The sequence below is a fragment of the Schistocerca cancellata genome, chromosome 1 (assembly GCF_023864275.1).
Source record: "Schistocerca cancellata isolate TAMUIC-IGC-003103 chromosome 1, iqSchCanc2.1, whole genome shotgun sequence".
Classification (NCBI taxonomy): domain Eukaryota; kingdom Metazoa; phylum Arthropoda; class Insecta; order Orthoptera; family Acrididae; genus Schistocerca; species Schistocerca cancellata.
In genome coordinates, this window is record NC_064626.1 from 550919864 (window position 1) to 550942498 (window position 22635).

Sequence of the window (22635 nt, forward strand, 5' to 3'; positions counted from 1 at the left end):
ATTGTGATGCCCTGTGCTGATAAGGCTCTTGATTATCCAATGCAGACAGGAAATTATAAGGAAAATAGTGCAAGAACTATCATCTGAATACATGTGAAACCCTCTGCCAACAAGCAGCCTAGCAGTGTGTGCTGACAACTTGGAAACTGCTGTATGGACTGTCAAGTAAACTTACAGCAAATCTTACTCTGTGTGGGACAGGCTTGATAATATGTCTGACTTGTACCCTCATGACTATGAGGTTCCCTACAGCTGGTCAACACTTGAACTTTCTCAGAGCTTCCCACATGCTTCAGATAGTGTGTTGATGAGCTTCATGCTTCCTCATAATATGACCTGACACCTTAGCAATGGATATGTCAGCATATTCTTGCAATGTAATAAACTCTATTTTGAGTGCTTTTATGGTATTCTAAAACAGCTGCATGATTATGGTGTCCAGTTTGGCCTGTTGGGTGTCCGATTTGGAAGGTTTCTGTCAGGGACTGCTCTGTATGCCAGATGAACACAGATAGGAAAGGCACCTAAGATAGGTCATTATCAACTTCCCTCTGAGCACTGTCACTGAGGAAAAGAGAGTAAAATTAGAGGTTAGTATCAGAGAATGGCATTAAAGCAGTACTTAAATTGCTCATACATTTGATCTGCATCTACAGAACTGAAGTGAGAATAATAAAAGTTGATGCTCAGAGAAGAAACTTTCATGCTAAGAAATGTGTAACACTAGTGTTCAACTTGCATGTCAAGAAAGTAATAAATAAAGTGAAAGAAAATTTCAGCACAGAGATAAAAGTACAAACAGGAAAAATATTGTGGTCATGGTTTGCAGATGCACAGCACTTCTGACCAGATGTAATGGAGACTTAAGACTTCTCAAAAGAAAGCAGCAGCATGCCTAGTATGAAAGAAGAAAAATGAAGTTAATAAAGAGAAGTAAAAAGATCAATAGTGATTTGCTTAATATAAAAGCTGAAAACACAGTCGTGGAAGGAGGTGTGTGTCTGGGGCACAGTACTGTGTGAAAGTGGAATGTAGACCAATAAGATCGCAGAGAAGAAACTTTAAACATTGTGGGGGACTATTAAAGAATATTAAAAATCAAGCATAAAGTACCAAATGAAAATGGACTAAAAGAAGTAGGTGAAGAAAGAAGCTTCTGGAAGACCCTTACCAGAATAACTCTTCTTTTATAATCGTGTTACTATGTTTGACTTCATGTGGAAGATTTTAAAAGGTCCCCTCATGTTACTTAAGTGTAATGAAAAATTTAAGATTTGCATTTGCAGTTGATGAAAAATAAAAATCTTTGAACTGTATCCCATAAAATGAAATTTCATTGACAGTTCAGTGAAAACATATCAGGTGTAGATATTTTCTGGCATAAAATAAGAATTTCTGTGGCCATCACCGAATTAATATTTGTATAGCAAGCACTCAAAAAGTTTCTGTTCAGAGGGCATTACAGTCCAGAATTGTTGTGCCAATCAGGCAAAACCACTGTGAGCATTGAGACAATTGTCCTGCTGTCACACAGTTTGAAGAAACCCATTTGGTAAAACAATGTGCCCTGTCATGTGAGAAGACCATAACTGCCTGGTGCACGTCCTCTTCCAACAGAAATCATGGACCCTTCAAGGGCCTCAAGGGCCTTTTTAAGTGACCAAAGGTGTGATAATTGAAGGGTGAGAGATCAGGATTATAGGATGGATGCTGTAGTGTCTCCCACATGAGTTAGCGTAACTTCTGCACTGCTGCATTTACGATATATGGACATGCGTTATCAAGAAGCAGCAGCACCTCAATAATGGTTTTTGACAGGCGTGCTACCCCCACACACATTCTTCATTCTCCGGTGGATGTCTATCTGTGTTTGTCCTTAAGCAGCCAAGAAAAGAAAAACAGCACATTGGTCATTTATGAACACATTTTGTAATGAGGTCACCATAGTTCATGTTTCCGCATTTACTACACACATGTTGGAAAGACATAAATGCCTCAGTAATCCCTTACCTACATGTCGATGTCTATATACCTGCATCAGAGTTGTAATATGTTGCATATATTCTGTAGCAGTGCCCTCAAACAGAAGCTTTCTGATTGTCCCTTACAGTTGTTGTCAAATATGTGTCCTAATATTTCACCTAGATTTACAGGAGCATCACCTGATGACTTTTTTACAGGAATAAATATATTTATACTAGCTCAAACCAAAGTAAGTGGAGTGTAAAAAGGAATCTTTGATTCATCCAGGTATCAATCAGTGACTCCAGAGCACAATTATAATTGAATGCTAAAGTAAATAACAGTAACTGCTTATAGACTTCTTTTCCTTCATAAGTTATATTGTTAATGTTTTCTGTTACTTTCTAGTGTTTGATGGTAATTATCTTCCCTATCATTGAAATTAAAAATTAACTGATTCCGGGGATGTTATCCCTCCCACTTTCTTCAGTTAACTTCGCATCCATCCTTGCACTTTCTCTCCACCTCTCCCTCTCCCTCTCCCTCTCCCTCTCTACTATGTGCTGTGCATGAAATGAGGATATATACACACTATTCCTTGTTTGGGTGAGAAAAACGTTTGATGTAAAGACAACCTTCACAGTTGGTTGGTAAGCTTAAAATAATATGTATTTCCCTTTGTATTAGCTGTAAATGTATATCAGACATTTGAAGAAAATACTCATTTCTCATTTTACGAATAGTGTTATGAAATGTATTATGTGATAGTATAAGTAGAGAGTGTAAATTTTATTTTGTTATGGATCTAGATTTAAATCTCTGTTGAGAGTGGAAGTTTTGTCTCAGTCTGTGCAGAAGTGTGATATGATACAAATTATTAAGAAAATGTTGTAAGAAACATTTACTTGATGATTGTGTCAACACTGTCAGTGGTTGAAGATGCTAGTGATGCTATCTGGAAAACAAAGGTAGAGATGTGATAGAATTATACTTATGATGTAATAGTGAATTATTTCATGTCGAAGGTGCTGTTCTAATAGTTCAGTGGATGGATATAGAAAGTGAACAAATAACAGAACAAAATAATTTGTGTATTATTGAAATTTTAGGTGAATTGTAGGTTTAGTTTCCATTTTGTCAGAGATAAAATTCTTGAAGATTATTACAGGGGAATTTCAATTTTATGTTTTTTGTGATTCTGTGCCATTAATTCATAGCACCTGTGAAAAACCAGTAAGATCGGTGCTAAAAATTCCCCGATTTCTCATTTCTTCCTAGTAAGGCTTACCTCGATTCTGTGTTTTTACTCAAAATCTTTCTCGACTTTGTTCCATTCCCTTCCTATTGACATTTGATGTGACTGAATGAGTTATAAGTGCCACAGAAGACAGATGGTTCCCACCATGGGTGGTGACGGAACTAAAGAAATACTTTAGGCCATTGCAGAGAGGGAAGATGTGAGAGATAATTTGCTAACATAATCCACAGTCAGTATTGACACCCAACTTGTAAAGTTTAGTTTCAATGCGCAGTTGTGCAGCAATGGAAAAACAGAACAGTCAGTGTGAAGTGTTCCAGACCAAGCCAATATGTGATGAACGGGCCCAGCCACCACCTTTTCTTGTGCCACTTATAACTCGGTCTTGTCTTTTTGCATGTATTTCCGATGTACTGCATTCAGCAACAATATCAATTGTAAACCTTTTAAAATGAAACACTGTGTCTTGAAGAATATGCTCAATCAGAATCAAGGAAATGTCGGGCATTTTTGACTAGTGAGTTCTTATTGACTGGCAGATAGTTACTCATATAATGACCAGCACAGCCACTACACCACAGTAACACATATAAAATGAGTGGCTAAAGTCTAGATCAGTGGCAGTGGCAGTGCTTATCTATTGCTCATGGGTTGGCAGCACATCAGTTTTTTGTAGCCAGTGAGAGAATTCTTTGACGTAAACAATGAGAAGTGAGGCAATGTATTTGTAGCACTGAAATTGAAACCGTTGTCTTGTTTTGCTATTTCTCAGTGTATTATTGAGTTTCAAGAGAAATATTTTGTGATTATGGCAGCGAGTGCTATAAAGTGGACTGATGTTGATGCATGTCTTGTGGATTAGTTGCAGGGACACGAAAATGTGTCAAATATGGTGGTGAAATAAATGCGCAATTGATCTTCACGAGCACACTCAGTATGAGGGGGGACCCAAAAGAAACTGGATTGTTAAAAAGAGAGCTTCTGTAAAGTTTGGAAAGTAGGAGGCGAGATACTGGCAGAAGTAGAGCTGTGAGTACCGGGCGTGAGTCGTGCTTCGGTAGCTCAGATGGTAGAGCACTTGCCCGCGAAAGGCAAAGGTCCCGAGTTCGAGTCTCGGTCGGGCACACAGTTTTAATCTGCCAGGAAGTTTCATATCAGCGCACACTCTGCTGCAGAGTGAGAATCTCATTCTGGAACCGGATTGTTGTCATAAAAAATTTATTGATAAACCTTTTTACAAAATTGCTTCAGTCACCTTCAAAATACTCTCCATTACATGCGATGCACTTGTCAAGTCTCTTTTCCCACTGTTGGAAGCATGTTTGGAACTCTTCAAGTTTGATATTGTCCAGTGCCCATTGCGAAGCTGTTTTTACCACCTCCACATCATCATAATGCTCCCCTTGTAGCGTTTTTTTTTCATCTGTGGAAATAGGAAAAAGTCGCACAGAGCTAGGTCCAGCGAATACGGAGTGTGGGGAACGACACACCACCTCTGAGATGCCAAATAGTGGGTCACTCGTAAGGCCGTGTGTGCTGGAGCGTTGTCGTGATGCAGAAACCAGTCACCTGATCACTAAAGTTCCGGGCATTTCCTCCTCACATCCTCTCACAGATGCCTTAAAACATCCAAGTAAAAGTGCTGGTTAATAGTCTGCTCAGGGAGTACGAATTCCCGATGCACAATTCCACAAACATCAAAAAAGACAATGATCATCATCTTCACATTTGACGTCACTTGCCTTGCTTTTTTTGGTCTGGGAGAGTTGGGAGTCCTCCACTGGCTTGACGCTTGCTTGGTTTCTGGGTCATACCCGTAACACCAGCTCTCATCCCCTGTAATGACTTTGTTCAAGAAGTTTGGATCACGTGCAATCTCTGTTTTCAAGTCCTGACACACATTCACGCGGATGGTTTTTTGCTCCTGTGTGAGAAGGCGCGGAACAAATTTAGCCGCAACAGGTCTTGTGTGCAAATCCTCACTCAAAATCCGCTGGCACGAGCTCCAACTGCTTCCTGTCTCTGCTGAAATTTGGTCGATCGTTTGACGACGATCCTCGTTGATCTTTTTGCAGACCTTTTCTCCTCATTTCGCGATGTTGGAGGGCATCCAGAATGAGCTTGGTCTTCAACACACATCTCACCACGTTTAATGTGCTCAAACAACTCAAAAACCTGTGTGTGGCTCATAGCGTCCTCCTGGAAAGCTTCCTGAAGCATTTGGTGTGTCTCCATTGCAGTTTTTTAAAGCAGGAAACAAAATTTCACACACACTCTTTGTTCTTTTAAAATTGCCATAACAACTTCTCAGAGGTAACCCACCAACAGTCAGAGAAACACAATACCACACTTGCACGTTCAGCTCTACATTGACACCATCTGCACAGCTGTTTCATATGAAGGTCTCTGCTAACACCATCTAGCGTGAGAACCCTGCACTACTTCCACGAGTGGCAGGGCCCTCAGAGTCCGGTTTCTTTTGGGTCCCCCTTCGTAAGTGGATCAATGTTTTTTTAAATTAAATCATGGGAGAAGCAAGGTAGATCATTGTTTATACATAATAGCCACTCATTTGATATATCAATAAACACTGATGCACCTACCTTCTCCAATGATTTAATTAAAAAATGTTGATCAACTTACTCAGTGAGATTGTGTGGCTCAATTGTGTAACAAACAGAACAGAGAAATATTTCACTGCTTTTTTGAAGGTATCATGAGTTGTGACACTGTCCTTGGTTTGCAGATGCTAGTGCAGTTTAAACAGCTGCACCTGAAAAAGGAACAATTAAATTTATAATCCTCATTTACAGTAATGTTGCTCCCTTTCTTCTGAATGTATTACTTCAAAACATATCATCTCCCTATTACTCTCTCATTGGCTGTGTAACATGCAGCTGACACCTTCTTTTTTCTCATCACACATTGTGATAAGCACTGATAACATTCCTGCATGAAACACATAAGTATGCCACTGGCCCTATTCTACACTTTCACCAAAATGGTCTTGCCTGCTGGATGTGTAAGAGAGGGAGTGGCTCTTGAATGTTAGGAGTGCAAGTAAGGTTGAAAGCATTTTGTGAAGTGCTGAAAATATACTTTTCAGGCAGACAATGTGCTGTGGCAGAGATGTCAGAGATACGTCACAGGGAAATGGAACAAGGGTTTTGCGATAGCATATTTTAAAGACTTTCGTGTTCAAATCTGGCACGATACAGTTGCACCAAGTACATACACTACTCATGTTGATGCTTTGTACCACTGACTGTGGATCATAAAGATCATAAGCAGTGATAGAAGTCATGAAGCAAAATTATAGTGTGTGAGCTTTTTTTGAAGTTTACGTTTTACAGAGTGTATAGAAATTCACAGAACCAATTTCTAATATGCTTGTAATGTCAGCTGGGGAAGTAAACTCATTTTTTTCACATCTCTGTTTCTCTTATTGCCTCTAAAATAACGCTTTGACAACAGTGAGCATATAGATGGCTTGTAGGAAAAGTGTTAAATGGTAATAGCAGTGGTGACAAAGTTTATCATTGAGCAGATGTCCACATTTTTGCTTATGGTTTAACCACTTAGCTGTCGTGATATTTTCAGTTTAATTCACCTTGTTCAACTTTTTGCCTTTTTTTCTGTACGAGCGCAAAGAAAAGCTCCCTAAAAAACATGGGCTTTGATGTATAATTTATGGTCATAGCATGTCAGAAAATAGCTGCATTACCTTGTATAAGATACCAAATTATTTGAGTTTATGGGGGGTCAAGACGTTACGTACAGTAATATTGAACCCAACATTAAGTATTTGCTCATTTATAATGAGTTAACTTTATTTTGATCATGTCGGTACACACACATCTGCTCGAATACAGAGTTCAGAACACACGAGATCAACAGTTTTCAAAGAAGTTCATTCTCAAAGATGAGGTGGTCGACTCATGCAGTCGCTCATCGAGCCTAAAATAACACTTTAACATTGGTAGCACATGAAGTGCAGCTCATAAGGAAAGCATTAAACAATAACAGCAATGGTGAAAAAGTATATCATTAAGCAGACTTCCACATTTATGCGTATGGAAATAGAAATTTGTAATAAGTTCTTTGGGACCAAACTGCTGATGTCTTCAGTCCCTAAGCTTACACACTACTTAATCTGGCTTAAGCTAAGGTTGCTTTTTTCTGGGTGAGCACAAAGGATGAGCTCTCAAAAACACCTGTTTTGAATGTGTAATTTGTAGTCATAGCATGCTGGAAAATAGCTCAATTATCTTCTACCCAGACACCAATTTCAATTTTTCGATGAGTTTTTACCTGCTGTTACACATTTGTAATTTTTTTAGAACTGATGAAATTCATTATGACAATTTATTGTGTAAACATTGCATTGTACATTTAATTTCTCTCAGTTAGACGGCTTTTATACAGAATATTTGAGAGGTTTGCAGCTGATAATCATGTATACCGGTTACATGTGCGTTTGCTTATTTTTTTTTTTTTTAAATTTTCCTCAATTCTGAATTTTCCTCAGTTTTGCATTTTTTAAGTCTGAATTGCACACAAACATAAGATAGGGATTTCACTGTCTTTTTTTGTTTAGTCCACAGTTAAAATCAACAGATATTAAAAGGTTCTGAGGATTCTTCTCAAAAGATAAATAATATCTTCTTTCTAAAAAGTGGATCTCTTTAAAGTTTTGTTGTTGCCGAATGACACATTCAGGGTAATTAGCGATTATACCACCAGGCCTGCCCTTGGGTTTGATATTATTTCTGCACTGTAAATTGGCTGTAGTTCTCTCTCTCTCTCTCTCGTGTGTGTGTGTGTGTGTGTGTGTGTGTGTGTGTGTGTGTGTGTGTGTGTGTGTGTGTGTGTGTGTGTTTCAACAGTAGCACCATCCCTTACCAGTAGGTGATAATGGAAAGGAGTGAGCTGGCATTTTGTTTCAATAATAATAATAATAATAATAATAATAAGTCCTGTTTTACCCTGAAAGCAGTGAGGCCATTTGGGTTTCATATGAAACACAACCTAGTGGCACTTGATATGGGACAAACAGCAACTCAAACCAAGGATTAGAAGAAACTGCCACCTCAGGTACTGAAAAAGTCTTGTGCAATTTTGGATATAGTGAGAAATATGAGAAATAAGAGATACTGCATACTTTTGTATGTATTAACTTGATGTTGAACGTCCAAGTGAGCAGCAGTAATATAAAACACAAAGTGAGCTAGGCTAGAAAAAATTTACAGTTGTTTCAAAAAAATGACCCCAGTTATGGACTAGCAACATAATCTCACATTGAGGCAGTTGTCTATGAGATAATTAGTGATTGAATAAGCAGCTGACCGAGATCTGGTGCAACTGCACTGCTTGGTGATTTGAATGTGACATTACTGTCTCTTTAACATCAGTCTTTGGCAACAGAGAATTATAGTGAAAATTTATTGCAATATTGTTTAATAAAACAGTATTTTAGCTCATATTATGTAAGTTTATTTTCTCCTTGTTTATTTAAACTATGATTGAATTGTGATTCTGATCATACATGGCTTACCTTGGTAACATAAGGAAAGCTATTGTTTCCATGTGTACAAAGTGCGCCACGCACGTGCTCGTATTATGAAAAATGATGCGTCCACTCAAGGGTTAAATGAGCACCAGAGCTGTACTGCAGCATTTACAGATGGGTTTAGGCAGGGGCACATTCTTAGTTGCTCAGTGGTTTCCCTGTATGTCTTCCAGATCAAGCTACCTGTATAATGTACTACATACTATGCAGAATTACACACAATCTTGTAGTCATCGGAACAGATGAAATGTACTCAGGCTGCAAAATACCAGGCTCCAAGGTCATACTTGGATCATTCCAGTGACTGGCAGAGAAGGTTGAGAAGACCAGCCTTATTCATGGAGTTTCAATGAAGTCCTTAATTTGCAGCATTGTCTCCAGAACTGATTGTGGCCCCTTGGTTCTGACTTGAATGGAAGGACTGAACAAGAGACTTCGAAGGTTCTGTGACAAACTAGGCTGCGGCTTCTGGACTTGTGCCGTAGGTTTGGGAACTGTAGGATCCCTGTAAATGGGCCACATGTGCACTAGTGCACTACACATCGGAAGCTGCTACTCAGGTAGGAGGTTGTGTGTGGGGTCCATGCAAAGGATTCTTAGATTAGGTGAAACTCTGTCCAATCTGCATAAAAATATAGCTGTCGGAAACCAGAAGTATCAGTGTAAGACCAAGTGAAATGCCTCCCACAGGTCAGATTATTAAAATTGTAGTGGTTAACTCCCAAATCGTTCGCAACAGAGTGTCAGAGTTTGAAGTGCTCTTGAAAAGCAATGAAATCACATAACTAGGTAAAGAAAGTGGTTGAAACCTGAAATTAATAGCAGTGAGAATTTTGGGTAAATTCAAGTGTGCTTTGAAAAGACAGACTAAAGGGAAATGGAGGCAAATCCACTGAGATAGAAATTGAAGCTGCATGTGAGATTGTTTGGGCAAGACTTACTATCAGGGGTGGTCATAAAATTTCTATTGGATCCCTCTATTGCTCACCAGACTCATCCCCCGATATAAAGGAAAACTTTAGAGAAAACCTCATTTAACTTGTACATAAGTTCCTCAGTCATACGGGAATCATTAGTGGAGACTTTTTAATCATCCATCAACAAACTGGGAAAATTACAGTTTTGTTAGAGATGGGTATGATAAGACATCCCGTGAAACATTACTAAATGTCTTCTCTGAAAACTGCCTAGAACAGATAATTTCAAGGCCCCCCCCCCCACTCCGGATAGAAATACATTGGATCTAGTGACAACAAATAGACCTGATATATTTGAGGATGTCCACATCGAAACTGGTATCAGTGACCAAAATGCAGTTGTGGAACAATGATTACCAAAGCACAAAGGACAACTAAAACAAGCAGAAAGATATGTTCAGTAAACTAGTCAGAAATCAGTGGCATTATAACTCGATGAGGATCTCAAAACTTTCAGCAAAGGGCAGGAACATGTAGAGGAACTCTGGCTCAAGTTTAAAAGAATAGTTGACTATGCACTGGATAGATATGTATCTAGGAGAACAGTCCATAATGGGAGGGAACCTCAATGGTATACAGTCATTGCAAAGAAACTTCCAGAGATTACTGCGTAATAGGTGTAAAACAAAACATAAGGCTATAGATGAAGAGATGTTGAATGAAATGCATTTGGCTGTCAAGAGAGCAGTGAGTGATGCTTTCAGTGACTTCAGCAGAAACTGTCAAATGTTATTTCACAAAACACAAAGAAATTCTGGTAGTACGTAAAGGCTGTTAATGGCACCAAAGGTAGTGCCCAGTCCTTAGTGAATGAGACAGGAACTAAAGTTGAGGGTGGCACAGCAGAGCTGAAATACTTAACTCTGTTTTCAAATGTTCCATTGCAAAGGAAAACCCACAACTACTGCCCCAATTTAATCCTTGTGACACTGAAAAGACGGATGAAATCAGTAATAGTGTCAGTGGTGTTGAGAAACAGCTGAAATCGTTAAAACTGAATGAAGCTCCAGGGCCTTGGTGGAATCCCTGTCAGATTCTATATTGAATTTGTGGCTGAGTTAGCCCATCTTCTAACTGTAATCTGTCAAAGATCCCTCGAACAAAAAAACTGTGCCCATTAGTTGGAAGATAGCATAAGTAACACATGTCTACAAGAAGTGTGATAAACAAAACTACTGTCCAGTCTCTTTGTTAGTTTGTTGTAGAATCTTGGAGCATATTGTAAGATCAAACATAAATTGAGGTATATTGAACAGAAATACCTCCTCCATGCCAACCAACATGGATCCCAAAAACATTAAGTGCAGGTGAGCCTCAGGGACCCTTGCTGTTCATTTTGTATATGAAAGACCTTTCATACAATATTAAAAATAACCTCAGACTTTTTGCAGATGATGCAGTTATCTGTAATGAAATACAGCTACATAAATATTCAGTCAGGTCTTGATAAGGTTTGAAAGTGGTGCAAAAATTGCTGTAAATGTTCAGAAATGTGGAATTGTACACTATACAAAATGGAAAAAAAATGCAGTATTGTATGACTAAGATACAAGTGAGTCTCTGTTGGAATTGGCCAATAACACAAATAAGTGGGTGTAACACACTTTGTAATGATATGAAATGGAATGGTCACATACATTCAGTTGCGTGTAAAGTGCGTCACAACCTTAGGTTTATTTGGGAGAATATTTGCAATCAGTACACAAAGGAGATTCCTACAAATCACTCATGCAGTCCATTCTAGAATACTGCTCAAGTTCATGTGGCCCAAACTAAATAGGGGTAACAGAGGGTATTGAACGTATACAGAGAGAGGCAGCACGAATGATTACATATTTGTTTGACCCATGGGAGTGTGTTACAATGATGCTGAAGAAATTTGACTGGCAGACTCTTGAAGACGGAGATAAATCATCCTGAGAAACTCTACTATCAAAGTTTTAAGAACTGACATTAAATGATGACCCTAGTAATATAATGCAACCCCTACATATTTCTCACATAGGGTTTGTGAGGACAAGATTAGAATAATTGCAGCACTCCCAGAGGCAGTCAGACACGCTTCTTCCCATGCTTCATATGTGTATGGAACAGGAAGACACCCATAACTGGTACAGTGGGATGTACATTTTGCAGTGATTTGTTTAGATTCCATGGCTGTCATCCTATCTGTACATCGTGTTCCAAAAATTTGCCAGAATATCCAGGACTCTCTTCTCCACTCATAAAGAGATTGGAAAAGTATGAGTCATTGTTCAACATACCAGGACACACAGAGATTTGGGAAAATGAACTGCAAACCATGTCGACCAAGAATGCATGTAGTCAAAATATCATGCCCACCCCTTGGATGCTAAAAGAGCTATTCATAAATTAATCCCTGACTGGGTATTAAAAATAAGCAAATGTTTGTTGCTTCATGGTACTTCAGTGATAAATGGACACTTAGAAGGTCATATTGTGCCAGTCAACACATTATTGCATTCATTAGTGTTAAGCAGCAAATGATAGAAATGGATGATATCATTGTGTCTGCTGCCAGTTACGAGATAAGTTCCGTCATTCATTTCCTCAAACAGGAGGAGTCAACTTTATGGTTCACCATCAGTTGCATTGTGTATAGGGTGGGGTTATGAGTAATGGTATTGTGAGGGAACAGTGCAGAAAATTCAAGGCTGGTCGCGTAAATGTGCATGATGAAAGTGTTAGAGGAAGACATTAATCTGCTACTGATTTCTGAACTTTCACATGATGTGTCTCAGTTTTAAGAACAGTGATCTTTAACACAGAGAGGATAGGGTATCAAAAGTTTTATGTGCAACAGGTCCAAAATGTCTATCCAATATTAGTGAAATTGAAAGAATGGGTTTGGTCTTGACATTCATTCATGTTAACATCAAGATGGGAACTATTTTTGTGACAAGAGTTGTGACTGGTGATGGGAAATTGGTGCATACATGAACTTTGAAACTAAGGATCAGTTCAAACAGTGCATGCATACTCATTCGACAAACAAGCCCAAAAAATTCAAGCAGTCACAAACTGCAAAATGGTGGTTACAGTTTTGTGGGATTGCAAAGGAACTTTGACAACAGATTTCATGAGAATAACACATGAGAATACTGTGACAACAGTTTATTGTGAGACTCTTACAAAACTCCAAAGGTCAATCCAAAATGAATGGCACAGCAATGTTACTGAAGGATTCATTCTCCTTCATGACAGTATGGTACCCCAGATTGCAGATCAAACATAGGAAAATCTCAGACCTCAGAAGATTTTTCAACATTCTATCTGTAGTCTGGACTTGCACCAAGTGACTTTTGTCCCTTCCCCAAGAAGCAGTCCTAGCTGGTTACTCAGCACATCACAACCAACTTTGAACTCGAGGATGCCATCAACAAATGCTGAAGCATTAGGTGGCACTATTCTTCGGTGAAGGGCTAAAGAAGCTGCTGGCTCAATATGACAAATGTTTGAATTTACGTGAATACTATGTGCAAAGTAATGTCAATATGTAAGTACAGATTGTACATCAAAGGTATTTTTTTTTCTTTTTTGTAGTAGACAATGAGAGGTTAATTTCCTTATGTTGAGGTACAGGATAATCTTTTGGTAAGAAGAAGAGTGGCTGGAAGTGGACAATATGCACTGGCTAGTAAAATCAACTACTTAGCCGGGTTTACCTCATTGTGATCTCGAAGGTGAAATAGAAGTCCTTCTCATTTGACTTAGGAAGGGCACAGTCTAAAGACACATGGCTTCCTGCTCCTGTCCGACCCTGCAGTGTATTGTGCTTGTGGAGTACTGATTTAAGTGCATCACATATATTTAATATTTAGATAAGAGTGTAGAGAATAGTTTATCAATTAATGTGCTCTCTATTTTTGCGGACAATGAGACAAATGTGGTACAGCTTTTAACATGTTATGAAGTATTTGACTTGCTCTGTTAAAGTAGCTGGTAACCACCCCCCCCCCCCCCACCACACACACACACACACACACACACACACACACACACACACACACACACACACACACACACACCCCTCACCTCGTAAACTTCCAGAAGTGGAATGAGCTGGAGTAAAATGGAATGTAATTAAAGAGGGTACCAAAAAATAAGACTCTGCAGTGGAAATAACAAACAATTTGTGAAAGAAGGGATTGTTTTGATAATTAAAGTTTTTGTTGTTGTAGCTTTGGCTGATGTGTCTCATCAACTCTAGTTAAAGTCTTAAAGCCATTATAAATAATGAAAATTTGTGTTGGATTTGCTTAAATGACTATGAAATTGTTTAGTGTTCAACTCATTTTTTTGTAAAGCATGTTCTAAAATTTATTAATTCTCAGATCGGATTCGCAGAGATCTAAGTATGCCATTCTAGGCATGAATCAATGATATTAAGAACTAAGAAATTATAATGAAATCAGTTATACAGTCTTGGTAGTACTTTATTTGCATTTAATTTATGTAAATTACTGATAAGTCTACAATGAGCTCTGTATTTGTGTGGTTGGATTATACTGCATTGGTCAGTTAATAAATATGTACCATATTCTTGTAAAGCAATGAAGACAAATCATATGCAAGGGCAAGGCTTTTACAGTGCTCAGAATGTTAAAATGGAAACAAAACATATCAATCACAATGAAAAATGAGGCCCACATATCAAAATCTGCTATAGATGTGTATTTACAGACACATTTTACCATATGATTACTGTGATAGGTTCTGACTTTGAGAACTTCATACTTTTAATGTATTTTCTGGTAGGTAGTAAGGAAAAATCAAAGGGAAGTGAATATTTTTCTGATAAGAAATTTGGAGCTGGATAGTGCACAAAAATTTGGATTTGTTGATCAAAGATAGTAATTTAGAAAGCCTGTCAAAATGTTCAAGGTGAAATATGTTAGCTGTAGTTCGAATGTGAAAGAATAAAATAATGCAGAATCATTCAAAGATTGTTTACTTGATTTTCATACTTTTATGACACACTAATTTTAGTAATGACTTCTGCCCATCACATATTAATTAATAATTGTCTCCTGCAACCATCCACCCAGTAGGTGTCTCAATCAATGTGATATGTAAAGATTTTTTTAATATGGAAGCTTCAGGTAGCGTTAATAGTTAGTTTGTGTTTCTGCCTGCCTCATCATCAGTTCAAGTGTGTGGTGAATATAGTCATTTCTCATTCTCTATTGTAAATTTATAGTGTATTGAATTTTATGATTTAAATAGTTTGGCTAATTAAAAAGTGGAAGAAGTTTCCAGTTTTATAATTAAAGCCATAAGTAATTTTCATAGTGCATGTGTAATTTTGTAGCTCATTCTTTTGTTTTCTCTTACAATTTCTTTCTGCTCTTCATCCTTCACTATCTGCTCCTTATGTCTGGTCGACAGCGGGCTTTGTTATTCCTGTTATTAAGGGTAGGTATATGAAACAACATCTGATATATTGTTGTTCATCAGTACCAGATATGAAAATTTAGAAATGCAGTGTTTTGAAAATTTCCAGTTATTATGTGGCACTTGAATTACAGTTGCTCTTTTTGTTTTTCCAGTATCTGTTCTTTTTTGGAACTATTGTGTATTATCTAATTTTCTGGTTGTTGAGTTTTTACATTGATTTGTGTTCGGTGATTGCAGCATCACTTTTTCTTTGAAAGTTTCCTAGTAGGTGAAGTTAGTTTTCTAAAATTTAACTTTCACAAAAGCACCCATTGTAGTAATTTGCATAAAACTGCACACATTTAATAAAATTAAAAACTTGTTTGACCAAGAAATCACCTTTCATTGAATGATATTGTTTAGATGTTTTGTGTATTTGAACATGCTTCATCTTAAGTGTGCAGGCTGGATCATATGTGTTTAATTTTGACTGCATGGTAAAATGTGTATGCAGCCATCAGACACCTGAACTCAATGTTCAGGTGACTGATGGCTGCATACACATTTTATTCTTCTCTTGTATCTTTGAAAGCTTGATAATGTTGAATAATCTTGACTATTAGTGTACTGGAGTATATGCTGTGTATTTGAACACCCTTTGTTACCAGACAGATGTCATGGTCTATAATAAAATACATTAATTGGAATATTCAAATTTTTTATGTATTACAAACCTGTGTTAAAAATGAGAGGAGAATGGCCTTATATTGATAGAGAAAATTTGGATGCTTGCATGCACTACACCACAACCCAAAATTGTGTGTTTATTCCTTTTCTATTAAGTTTTATACATATTTCAGTATGTTGCATGATCTGATGTTAGCATTCTTTCATTTTCAGTGTGCATGCTAGTGAATTAATACATGTTCTGTTTTAATTTTTAAAAGCTAAATATGTAGTATATGACGAATATTGACTGACTGCATGATTTTGTAAGCTTTGTGTTTGAAATGAAATTACATTAGAAGTTTATGTGTAGTTCTATACATTACTAAGAGTAGAAACAAATATAATGTGACTACATAATTGGAAATGTGAATTTTGGTTAAGTCCTGTAGCCTTTTTGAAATTTACCTTTTGTAATGGTGAGGGCAGTGTTACAAACGAACTTTATAGCATCTGAACAGGATCATAGGGTTAAATAGTGGTTGGTGTACATTTAAAATGATTATACATTTTGAAATCGTAACTGGAACAACAGTGCTTTTGTAGTGTACGTTAACAAAAACCAGTCAGTCTAAATTGCAAATGGTATTCATTTTTTTGGCAACTGGTATCTGTCATAGATAGATGATCTTCAGAACAGTGTGTGTCTCCACTAGTTATGCATTGTCAGTGAATGGATTTATTAAATGTGCTAAGAGGCGCTAGTCGTATTTCCATTGGTGACGTGTAGTTGATGCAGATAGCTGCCATACATGCTCAAGGCCCTTGTTGTTGATGACAGTTGCTTCCTGGCATATACAGTGGCTCTGCACAATGACTCCACACATCACCAATGAAGTTACATACTGGGCTGAAGAGGGCCTATCTATAACTGAAATTGGTTACCAGAAAAATAAACACAATTTGCAGTCTACAAGATCTTCAATTGTATAATCTTATTTAAATGGCCAAGACCACAGAGTATGAGGCTTAGTTTGTAGCTAGTACTAGGATTTATTTCTGCACTTCTTTCACTTTTAGCAATTTTTTCTAATGTGAAAAATGCAGTGTTGTATTCTAGTTCAGACTTGCAACCCCCCCCCCCCCCCCCCACACACACACACAAACATGTAAGTGGCTGGATAAGACAGTTTGTAGTTTGAAGGTAGGTCAGTGCATACCATCTCCAGTAGCACCATGCTTATTAAAATATTGTTCTGTGCAAAGCAACCTTCAAGTTAGTGAAAAGTATGTGTTCATTTTATTCAGTCCCAGAGTCTCTATGAAATATAAAAACATAGCATTATTCAGTTTCAAATAAAAGTAATGATACACTGAAGTGCCAAAGAAACTGGTATAGGCATGCGGAGTCAAATACATAGATATGTAAACATGCAGAATATGGCACTGCACTCAGCAACTCCTATATAAGACAACAAGTCAATAGAGCAGTTGTTAGATCACTTGCTGTTGCTACAATGGCAGGTCATCAAGTTTTCGGTGAGTTTGAACATTGTGTTACAGTCGAGGCATGAGAGACGGGACACAGCATTTCCAAGGCAGCTATGAAGTAGGTATTTTCCCATATGATCATTTCACTAATGTACCATGAATATCAGGAATCCAGTAAAACATTAAATCTCCAACATTACTGCAGCTGGAAAAACATCCTCCAAGAACAGGACCAATGATGACTGAAGAGAATCGTTCAATGTGACAGAAGTGCAACTGTTCTGAAAATTGCTGTAAATTCCAATGGTGGGCCATCAGCAAGTGTCAGCGTGCGAAACAATCAACGAAACATCATTGATACGGGCTTTCGGAACTGAAAGCCCATTCATGTAATGGTGTGGGGCATGTGCAGTTGGAGTGATATGGGACCCCTGATACATGTAGATAGACGACTCGGACAGGTGACACATACATAAGCATTCTGTCTGATCAGCCTGCATCCATTCGTAGCCATTGTGCATTCCAACAGACTTGGGCAATTCCAGCAGAGTAATGTGACACCCCACACATCCAGAATTGCTACAGAGAGGCTCAAGGAACACTCTTCTGAGTTTAAACACTTCCGCTGACCACCAAACTCCCCAGACATCAACATTCTTTAGCATATTTGGGATGCCTTGCTGTGTGCTATTCAGAAGAGGTCTCCATCCCTCATACTCTTACTGATTTATAGACATCACTGCAGGATTCATAGTTTCAATTCCCTCCAGCACTACTTCAGAAATTAGTTGAGTCAATGCCAAATAATGTTGCAGCACTTCTGTATGCTCATGGGGCCCCTGTATGATATTAGGAAGATGCACCAGTTTTTGTGGCTCTTCAGTGTATGTATAAATGAAATGCAAAGAAATAACAAAATTTTAGAAGTAAGTTAAGAAGTCCACTCTTATTAATCATGTGTCGATAATTGTAACTAAAAGATCCAGAGTCAAGTGTAGATATGAAGAGCTATCAATGTGAAGGAATTTGGCGGAGACAGTCCAGAGATTTGCCACAGCTGTTTTATGTATTTTTTAAATTAATAACAGTGCTGTGATTTTGAAGACAGTAGACTATTATGTTATTGTCTATGTTAGAAATGTAATGATAAGTACAGCATGGAGTCTCCACTCAGTCATGAAATATTGCAATGTGCAATAAATGACTACAGGACAGTGCAAGGAATTTATTAAATACTTGCACTACCATGCCTTTTTAACCCTAGGTCTTGCCAATCAGTTTATTAATAATTAACACAATTTTTGAATGTCATTCATCTACATTTTTGCACTGTTCTAGTTAACATGATTGTAGTAAAAAATTTTGTCATTTTGTATTGTATGAAGAGGTTTTTTGGCACTGGGTCTGGATATGCGTAAAAGGTGTAATTTGTTCAGAACCAATGATGATAAAACCTAAATCTTAAGACTCCAATTGCTCATTGTGATGATTGGGGAAAAGTAAACATTATTCTGCTTTGGTGGAACTTCTGAATGATTACTTTAACTTGTTTGTCAATGGTTAAGTCAAATGCAGGTCGAAAAAGCTTCCAAGAGATAGCTAATATTAAAAATTCAAAAAAACTGCTAACAGAAGTTAATAAAACAGGAAAGGTCAAATTATTAACATTATTAGGAGAGATAATTGAAAGAAATACATTAGAAAAAGCTGCAGAGGATGAAAGAATAAACAGTCTGGAATGAGCATATGGAATACTGGAGAATATTGGCACTAAAAAATATGTTACAAGATGGCAAAAATAACAAATTGCAACACAGCACTGAAACCAGGATGTCTCTGTACAAGTGACCGCCTACACTGAATTATGGGTCATCCAAATTAGAAGTACTGGTGACAAGAATTATGAGGAAATTTTGAGATCGAATAAGAAGCACAGAAAACTGGCACTTAAGAAAAACGGAGATTGACAAAAAAAAAAAAAAAAAAAGGGGGGGGGGGGCTCCAAGAAGTTAGTAAGGACTTGGAATATAAAATACAATTGTTGTCCAGCATGTAGACCGTCTTGGTGACAAATCCCCAGCTGTGGTAATGGTTTTGAAGAAAATATCTGCTGGTGACCTGAGTGGACACAGGACGACTCCTTGTTTTGCCCATCATTCATTATTTTGCTTCCATGGTAGCAGGTTTTCTTCATGGGCCCCAATTTTGACAAGTTTCTTGCTATTCTCACTTCTGCTTCATCTCATTACTTTCACCTTTCTTCACTTTACTGTCAGTCCATATTCTGTTTAGATTTCATTCCAATCAACATATCCTGTAATTCCTCTTCACCTTCACTGAGGATAGCAGTATCATCAGTGAATCTTGTCATTGTTATACTTTCACCTCGAATTTTAATCCCATTCTTGAACCTTTCTGTTATTTCCATCATTGCTTCTTCAATATATAGTTTGAACAGTAGAGGTGAAAAACTAAATACGTGTCCTGTTCCCACTATACCATTTGCTCGTCCTGTTGTTATTATGCTGTATTCACCTGAGGGGTACAGGACGACTCCTGTGCCCTCTCAGGACACGTGACTAGGTAAATGCCTTTGGGGCCAAAACCAGTTGTGGTTTTAAATAAAAAGTGCAACTAGTGTGGACATTTTCATCAAAAAAACAAAAGATCATAAAAAGGAGAAGCAGCAGTGGAAAAAACATTTTTTCCAGTAGAAAGTGTTAAGATCTGAAGAATTCCAAGATAGAAAGAGTTAAGGAACAGTTATGAAGTAGTCTGAAAAAGAAGAATGGGACACAGTGAAAAGGTGGAAGAAAAGGAAGCAGCAAATGAGAAGGAACATAAACTGGCTTGTCGTCCATAGATGCCCATTATGGTGAGAGGGGTGAGGAGCGTAACTAAGTTAATGGAAAGTGCAATCTTTACTCTTGGGATGACGGTTTACTATTGTAACAAATTGATACATAAAAAAAATATTTTTTGAATGGTCTGATGCAGCACACCATAAATTCGTTTTGTGCCAAACTCTCCACCTCAGAGTAGTACTTATTTGTATGATGCATTCCAATTTCTGTCTTCCGCTACAGATGTTACCCTCTATAGCTCTCTCTAGAACCAGGGATGGTATTTGCTGATACCTTAACATATGTCTTATCATCCAGTCCCTTCTTCTTGTTAGTGTTTTCTATGTGTTTCTTTCATCTCAGATTCTATGAAAAACCACCACATTCATGGTATTATCACTCCACCTAACCTTTGACGTTCTCATTCTTCTTCAAAGAGCAGCACATCTTAAATGCTTCAGTTCTCTTCTTTTCTGGGTGCCTACAATCCGTGTTTTCACTGTCGTACAATGCCATGCACTACTTCCATTCTCAGAAACTTTTTCCTCAAATTAAGACTGATGATTGACCCGAGTAGAGTTCTTTTGACCACGGATGCCCTGGTTGCCTGTGCTAGTCTACCTTTTATATCCTCTTCGTTTTGTCCATTATTTGTTATTTTGCTTCCAAGGTAGAAAAATTCCTTGATAGGTCCCAATTTCATTAAGTTTCTTGCTATTCTCATTTCTGCTACTTCTCATTATTGTCATCTTTCTTCACTCTACTGTTGGCACACATTCTGTACGCATTGGTGTATTCATCCCTGTTCTACTCCCATTGTACCATTTTGTGCCACTATTGATATTACCCAATATTTGCCTGACCATGAAAAGTTGTATTCTTTCCATTTCACTTCCCTGGCCGTCCCATTGTATCTAAACTGAGCCTGTACATCACACATTTAAGGTTTTTTAGCTTCTCTACCATGTTCAAATTTCTGACAGCCCATGCTCTAACTTGTGGAATGTTTCCATTTTGTTGGTTATTCAATATTTTTCCTGTGGTTACCTCCTCCTTCATTTCCTTACAATGCTCTTCAGTTAAATATTTTCAGAAAATACTTGATAACACTTAAATTCACTTTTCAGAAATGTATTTCATGCTGTCACAGTGTGTGTGTTTTATAGCCTGCCTCCTTCTGCATCACCAGGTACTTTGCCACCAAATAGCAAAACTCACTTTCAATTTTGTATGTTTCATCTCCTAATGTAATTAAAAAAGTTTGGTATCTTACTTCCTAACCTAATTCGCTAAGCACCACCTGATTTAACTTGACTACATTCCGTTACCATTGTCTTACTTTTGTTGACAGTCACTTTATAACCTCTTTTTCAGACAGTATCCATTCTGTTCAAACGCTCTTCTGATGTCCTTTTGCTGTCTTTGACTGACTTACAATGTTGTCAGCAAAGCAAGAAGTTTTTGCCTCTTCTTCCTGAACTTTAATTCCATTTACGAATTTCTTCATGGTTTCGTTTATTGTTTGGTTAATGTGCAGATTGAATAACACTTTGGACAGGCAACAACCCTTTCTCAATCCCCTCTCAACTACTACTTCCCCCTATTATCCTTCATCTCTTGTAACTGCAGTCTGTTTTTTGTACAAGTTTTGAACAATTTTTTATCTTCTGCATTTTATCGGTGATACTTTCAGAATTTTAAAGACACATCCTTTCAATGCTCTCAAAATCTTTCTCTATATTTACAAATTCTGTAACTGTAGGTTTGATTTTATTCAATCTATCTTTTAAGATACGTTTTTAGGGTCAGTATTGCCTTGCGTGGTCTTACATCTCTCCATACCCCAAACCTCTCTTCAGTTTTTATCAGTTTTTCCATTCTTCTGTAAATAATTCATGTCAGCACTTTGTAATCTTGGCTTACCAAATTGATAGTTTGGTAACATTCAAGCGTCTCACCACCTACATTTTTTGTATTTCAAATTATTACATTTTTCTTAAAGCCTAATGGTATTTTGACAATCTTGTATTTCTTGTGCACAGTGATGAATAGTGTTGTCACGGCTGGCTCTCTCAAGTATCTTTATAATTCAGAGGGAATGTCATCTACTCCAGGATCCTTGTTTTAATTTGCAGTTTTCAGTGCTCTGTCAAATTATTCATGTAATATTATACCTTTGATCTCGTCTTCATATACTTCCTCTTCCCTTTTGATCATAATAAGTTCTTGAAATTAATTTTCCTTGTGTAGGTCATCAATATATTTCTTCAGTTCTTCAGCTTTCTCTTCTTTATTTAGTACTGACTTGCTGTCTGAACTGTGGATATTCTTTTATCTGCTTATTTTTTCGCCAAAGATCTCTCTAATTTTTCTGCAGATGGCCTCACATCCTTCCTATAGTCATGTATGCTTTTACAGCCCAACATTTATCCTCTTACCAATCCTGCTTAAATATTTTGCACATTCTGCCGA

General features: G+C 37.5%; 1 protein-coding gene across 5 annotated transcripts in view; it reads left to right on the forward strand.

The window, feature by feature from the left end:
• The window catches only part of LOC126180278 (protein retinal degeneration B), a 589076-nt gene that overhangs the window by 387757 nt on the left and 178684 nt on the right, over window positions 1-22635 (forward strand). For 4 of the 5 annotated variants that reach the window (XM_049924680.1, XM_049924684.1, XM_049924683.1 and 1 more), the window contains one exon: window positions 15176-15202. The exons of the other annotated variant lie outside the window; for it this stretch is intronic. In XM_049924680.1, coding sequence (XP_049780637.1) covers window positions 15176-15202 — 27 coding nt within the window. The remainder of the gene's footprint in view (window positions 1-15175; window positions 15203-22635) is intronic. 5 annotated transcript variants of the gene reach the window in all.